General features: G+C 50.7%; 1 protein-coding gene across 1 annotated transcript in view; it reads right to left on the reverse strand.

Annotated features, from left to right (window-relative positions):
- The window catches only part of tmem8b (transmembrane protein 8B), a 110161-nt gene that overhangs the window by 65689 nt on the left and 37998 nt on the right, over positions 1-6474 (reverse strand). The window contains exon 3 of the mRNA XM_062544068.1: positions 322-529. Within this exon, the coding sequence (XP_062400052.1) occupies positions 322-529 (208 nt within the window). The remainder of the gene's footprint in view (positions 1-321; positions 530-6474) is intronic.

Below are 6474 nucleotides of genomic sequence, written 5' to 3' on the forward strand. Positions count from 1 at the left end.
ACTTGCTGTTTACACATTGGATTGTATAATTCTTTTAGGTAATGAAACAACACAGACATATCTCAGACATTTCTCATAGTTGCATGGTACCGGTTTCATATTTTCAGAGGCAGTCAAATGTAAAATGATATTGTATTCATAAATACTGGTATAAATTGCCAATGAGCCCTCATTTAAAATGTGTGTCACACAGGAAGTGTTCACTGTACAGGCCTCCAACTCTGCACTGTAAGCACATCTCCACATCAGCGCATGCAAATTGCACCAGGCTTTGTGCTGTTGTCACAAAGGCTGACTTAGCAAGACGGAGGCAGCGTTTACCTTGACAGAGATCTTCCCTTCATCCTTTGGCAGATGGGCCGCCAGGAACCAGTCGCCGGGCAGAGGGCTGGTCACGTTGAACACCCCCGTGGTGCGGTTGGGCAGCGTCCACGTCAGGGTGACCGCGAAGGAGCTGGGCACGACGGTGTCGCGCGGGTACCGCGTCTGCAGCGGGTTGATCACCGGCGGCGCTCCGGATCGGAAGTAACTGACAAACACAGAGAGGAGGAACACACACACACACACACACACACACACACACATACACACCGGTGAATCTAAAAGTTACACTTGACGCACTTCAAAAAACTTTGTAAAGTTAACCCGGGGGATGATGGATTGCCTTTTTGAAAGGGACGGGGAAAAATGAGGCTGGGGTCATCACGGTGCCGCATCATTTAAGCTTGAGTGCTCCGAAATCATGACTTCGCTTTTGTCATTACCGAGGCTATAAATCAAACTGGCGACAAATACCCAACAATTAATTTCATATATGAGAGAGGGAGAGAAAGAAAGAGAGAGAGAGAGAGGAGAGAGAGAGAGTGAGGGAGGGAGGGAGGGAGAGGCTTAGCCTACAGCAGGCCCTTTCCTATCAATTAAGAATCTAATACTCTGCCTCTCCTTTCTTCTCTTTCTGTAGAGGGGAAATGAAAATTGGGATTGTGACTAACACTAAATTATTCATCAGCAGATCCAAAACAAATGCTGCACTGGTAAATTAGCAGTCGATCTGTGAAAATCTGAGAACCACTGATTTGAAACAATGTTCTCGACATGTTTTTGTAATCTGTAATCACCACTGGTTGAAGAAAAGTAATTTGCTATCACACAAAATAGAGATAAGCTCAACCTGATAAGATATCCTCTCTCCATCTCTCTCTCTCTCTCTCTCTCTCTCTCTCTCTCTCTCTCTCTCTCTTATATACTCAGCCTTTCATTTGCCATTCAGCTGTAGAGAGACAGCTTTCAAGGCTCCCCCACATCATATGTCTTGAGAGTCTTTCAACAGAGCTTCGCTAAAGGCAATTATTTTTGCTCACTGTGCGGCTCTGTGACCATGGCAGTTTGTCTTTTCTGCAAGCCGAGCGCCAGATGAGAACGGTGAGGGGAAGAAACCCCCTCAGCCACAGTTTATTCATTTCCTAACGCTATGTAAGACTTAATGTTCCATGGGAGAAGGTAATAGCCATTGGTGTTACTGGATGCATACCACGAGAGAAGATAGTGGCACATCCTGGGCAGATTTATGCTAAAAGAAAAACTGAAGTACTTCCGAGTATCTATCAGAGTGCTCCACAAATGCTCTGTAACATGGAAGGATGGGGTGTATGTGTGTGTGTGTGGGGGGGGGGGGGGGGGCTGGGGGTTGAAGGGGGAGAAGGAAAAAAGAACTTTAATTCACATTCCATTACCCTCACATCTACTGGTCAATCCATCAGCCGAAGCGTATCAGCGGATGCTTCTGTAATCGGTCTCCAGCCATCTCACAGTGTACCCTCTTGTACTGATATGCCAGACGGACCTTGTGTAGAGGGGTTTTTTTTCTCTCTTTTCCTCTTTTCTTTTAGGAAGCTACAAAAAATGGGAGACAAGCAATCCCATAGGAGGGGCACACTAACCTGAGGGGCCCAGATGCTTTGACAGGTAATAACTCAAACTCAAGCACGGCGCGGCCCTACATTGGAGAGGGGGGTGGAAAAGTCATTTTGCCCTCTGTGCCTGTTCCAAGTTGCACGCACACACACACACTTCCGCCCCCTCGCAATACACACACACACACACACACACACAAACACCAGCAACACCAACACTCGGGTATCTCGGGATGTCACACGGATGAGGCGTTTCATCCCAGCATGGATGCAGCTCCGGCTCTCCCTCTCGTAAAACATGGGGAGCCGCTGGGAAGTCAACACACTCAGGTCAAAGAGCCGTGCTCTCCACTGATAAGACCAGAGCTGGCGAGAGAGAGTGCTATTCTCCCCCCCCCCCCCCCCCTCTCTCTCTCTCTCTCTCTCTCTCTCTCTCTCTCTCTCTCTCTCTCTCTCTCTTTCTCTCTCTCCTCTCCATCACTATCCAGCCAGCCCTAAGTCAGGAAAGATGAGCAAACTCAAAATGGAAAAGGGGGGGAGGGGGGGGAACTATAACAACCTGTATGTGAGTGCACCTCTACAAAGGAAATGGCTGAATCTCTCATATATCTACCAGACCCCAAAGAAGCCTGAGACAAGTAAGAGGCATGGCTTGCTTTGAACCGCTCTCTTCAAAAAGCTGGCTGCCCGTGCCGTGCCATGCCGTGCCCTGGACCAGGGGGCTCTGTGGGTCCCAGTGGGCGGCTGGCACCAGCTGTGCATACCGGGCCTGATTAGGAGTCAGGCACCCATGCGGGTAGCCGCCCCCACCGGCTCTGCCGTCCACTGCTGTCCGTCTGCCTGCCTGTCTGTCCGCCGATGCCGCCCCCCCCACCGCCGCCCATGCATCCAGCTGGAGTGGGGTTTTAGTCGCGGTCTCTCGCCCCGCTGCTTTGGAACAAGCCTTCCTTCAGCCACAAGGGCCAGGGGGGAGAGGAAACGTGATGTATTATGCTAAATACACCCAGGTCCAGGCCCAATTTAGCCCCGGCAGACTGTCCAGGGACTTAACTCAAGGAGAACGCTGAGGCTCTTTTTAATTTTAGATTTGCGCTCGAGAGAGGAGAGATGCACGAGGATGGGATTGGGGTGTGTGTGTGTGGGTGGGTGGGTGGGTGTGTGGGTGGGTGGCGCGCAGGCAGTCATTGATGGGATGATGTTGAGGAGGGGATCAGCATACATTTCATGCATGTCAGGCCAGGGCCACTCAACAAGTGTAAAAAGGCATTACTGTCTGCATTATGCTAAGCCCTCGTGTCTCCCGGGGTGCTTGATGCCCACCGCACCGCACCCTACCCTGCCACACACACACACACACACACACACACAGACACACACGCTTGCCCTGGCCCAGCGGAGCGACCTCGCCTCCAGCACCCCGGGGCGCGGCTTGGCCACGCCAGGCCCAGTGAGCAGCGCTCCAAAACAAGGGGCCCCCTCGCGCCTCATTGTCCTTGGCACAGAAGGCACTGGCCTGTTATGACCCAATTAGCGCCACATCCGTATACGTTACAGCACATTAAGTTTATGTCCGTCTGACCGAGGGAATGTTATTGCTCCGTGAGGGGGCTTGTTTTTTTTCCCCCTCTCTCTCTCTCTCTCTCTCTCTCTCTCTCTCTCTCTCTCTCTCTCTCTCTCTCTCTCTCTCTCTCTCTCGGTGACCGGCCAGTGCGAGAGGAGATGTCCATAATCAAATCAGCACGCCACGAGATCGCCACACTGCCCACACCAAGAAAGGTCAAACCCCATTAAGCCTTTGGACTCTTGCGCAGAGGGGAGTGGGAGGAGGGCGCGGTAGCAGGGGCGAGCGGCATATAAATAGCACCCAGTCATTAATTCTCCCCGAGTCAGATTTCCCAAACCCTGAGCTCCAGCGACGATGTGTGTGAGTGTTTGTGATTAGCCGCATATTTCCCTTCCCTTCAATGCTGCAGAGGCAGGAAGAGTGGCTACTAATGAGGCCGGAGTGTGTCGCCGCGTTAATTCCATCAAGCATCTTGTATCTGTTGACCCCCCATAGCTCCACTATGAGCTCCCATACGCACAGAAGGTGGCCTGAACATCAGTGCCGTTAGTGGCGCTCGCCTCCTACTCCCTTTCAGCACCATGGACAGCACACAAGAGTGTGCAGCAACACCAAAAAAACGCAGATTACATTTTCTCCTGCCACTCAGTGTCCTTGGCAAAGCACAGGAGGGGAACATTGATCATGGAAAAACATCTTTAAAGTCACTGCGTATTTGGCATGAGCCAACTCTGTCCCTGTGTTGCACGTCAGCCGACAGGCTCTAATGGCGATCGGTCTGTGCCAAGATAAATCCATCAGAAATATTTTTTTCGTGCAGACGTTTTTTTTTTTTAGCTTCCACTGCTTAAATTCTGATGATCATGATGTGTTTATTTTCCATGAGATCCATAATTGCACAGATGAAAGACTTCTCTGCTTTTAGACAACAAGCTGTTCTTCTTTGACTGTTTTTTTTCTTTAAACAAACAAACACACCAGCAAAACGAACAATGCTTGACTGAGTTTGTGCTTCTAATTGGGCATCTTGGCTACCGCATAATCTACCTGTAATCAGTCCCTGTGTGGACATAATGAGAGAGAGAAAACATGGGGTATCTGAAATAATAAGCTGTTGAAATAAACATACCATTTTCACTTCGCCTAAGTCCTCCATGCACCTCTATGATTGTGAAGCTATCTAGTATATTTGTTTGAAATATGTAGATATGAAAAAGAATCCTGTTTTTCTTTGTTACAGATTAAATCTTCAAAATCATAACATTGCCCCAAGTTGCGTGGAGCAATTTAAGATACAGCAACTGTGCATGTGGTTTGTGGATTTTGTGTAAGTGTGTTTGTGTGTGTGTGAGAGAGAGAGAGAGAGAGAGAGTATGTTTGTGTCCCTGCCTCTGTGTGTATGTTTAATCCAAGAGCCAAAAAAGACCCCCCCCCCCCCTCCCTCCCCTCCCCTCCACCTCCCCTCCTCTCCTTTCTCCACCCACCTCCTCCCTGGCAGATCCTTGTTGACTCAAGCGAGTCTCTCGCTGAGACCTTGGGAGTGATAAAACTGTTTGGCTTCCTGGCTTGTATTGTCTCTAATGAGCATCATCGTCATGGCTGGCCCGGCGGCGCGCTATTGATCCGCGGGCCCAGCGGCGCATGACTGTTATCCGCCAGCCCCCCCTCTCTGCCCTTGGCTGTCACACAACCCTCCGCAACCGCACCGCCCGACACCGCCCAACCCTCCGCACCCCCTCCCCCAGAGCGAGCGCCCCTTGTGCGATCTGCGTCCCCAGCGCGCGCGCGGTCACTTTCATAATCACGCCCTCCCCATGGCGCCCCCTGCCTCCTATCTGGCAGCGGCATCATCTAAATGAATTCCTGCTCGCTGTGGCCCCCACTCCCTTCTTCTTCTTCTTCAAAACTTCTGATCCCCTCCACGCAACTCCCCCCTATGTCCTCTGTCTTTTAATGTGCCTTCTTTTTCTCCCCAGATGATGAAGGCAGAGGGTGGTGGTGGTGGTGGTGGTGGCGGCGGAGGGTGTTGTGGTGGTGGCTGCAGGGGGCGGAGGGGTTTAGAGAGGAGGGTGATCTGCCAGGGACCCCCTTCTGAGCCCTCTTTCATTAGCGGCTTAGCGTTCCGCTCCGTTCCACTTCTGTTCTCCATGAAGACGAGGAAACATTGAGTTTCGTTTCCCACTGCAGAATCTATAGCTGTCTTAGCTCACCACCACCACCACCACCACGGACACACCACCCCCACCCCCACCCCCACCATGATTCAACCCGGAAAGTTCCACTGCAGTTCTGTTTCCAAGGGCCTGCTATCCTCAACAGCAGCTTCAACTCTACAGATTACATTTTGCCTGCGTGCATTTTTTCGTTTGTTTACTTTTAATCAGCCTTTTTATGCAGCTTCCATTACTTCCGTTATGACCCTCCTGATAGAAACTACTACTACTGTTAATATAAGGAAGAAGCTGCAGCATAAATACTGATAGAGAAAGTTTCCGTATTAGATTCGATATGAAATCTACCAAAGCCAAGGCGGCGTCAATGCCAGCCTGACGCAGAAACCAATAGCAACGGCGGCCGTCTCTCGGAGTCTGCCTTAGGGAGGTGAGCTTGAGTGCTTTGCAATATTCCAACTGTAGGCAGGTCATTTGTTCTCTTCACTCTAAACACTGGAGACGCATTTTTTCATTACTCTTCGGGCGGCTCTGACATGTGAGAACAAGCTGTAATTATCGCGGCTCACATATTTCCTCCGAGTTCCTTGACTTGGCACTTCGGGCAAAAGTTACCTCCCCGAAAAACTTGAATAGTAATATACCACTTCCAAATATATTTGTCCCTGGAGGGGCCCCGGGTGGAAGATGTGCTGTTTGTTTCTCGTTCTCCCCCCCCTCCCCTCCTGACAACACGGTGATAAAACACTCCCGACTTGGATGCCTGCGCACCGCTGAAGAGGCGCTCCGCCGAAAAGCAAGTCTGGCATTGGCAGACGGAGCTCTT

This window comes from Sardina pilchardus, chromosome 8 (assembly GCF_963854185.1).
Source record: "Sardina pilchardus chromosome 8, fSarPil1.1, whole genome shotgun sequence".
NCBI lineage: Eukaryota > Metazoa > Chordata > Actinopteri > Clupeiformes > Clupeidae > Sardina > Sardina pilchardus.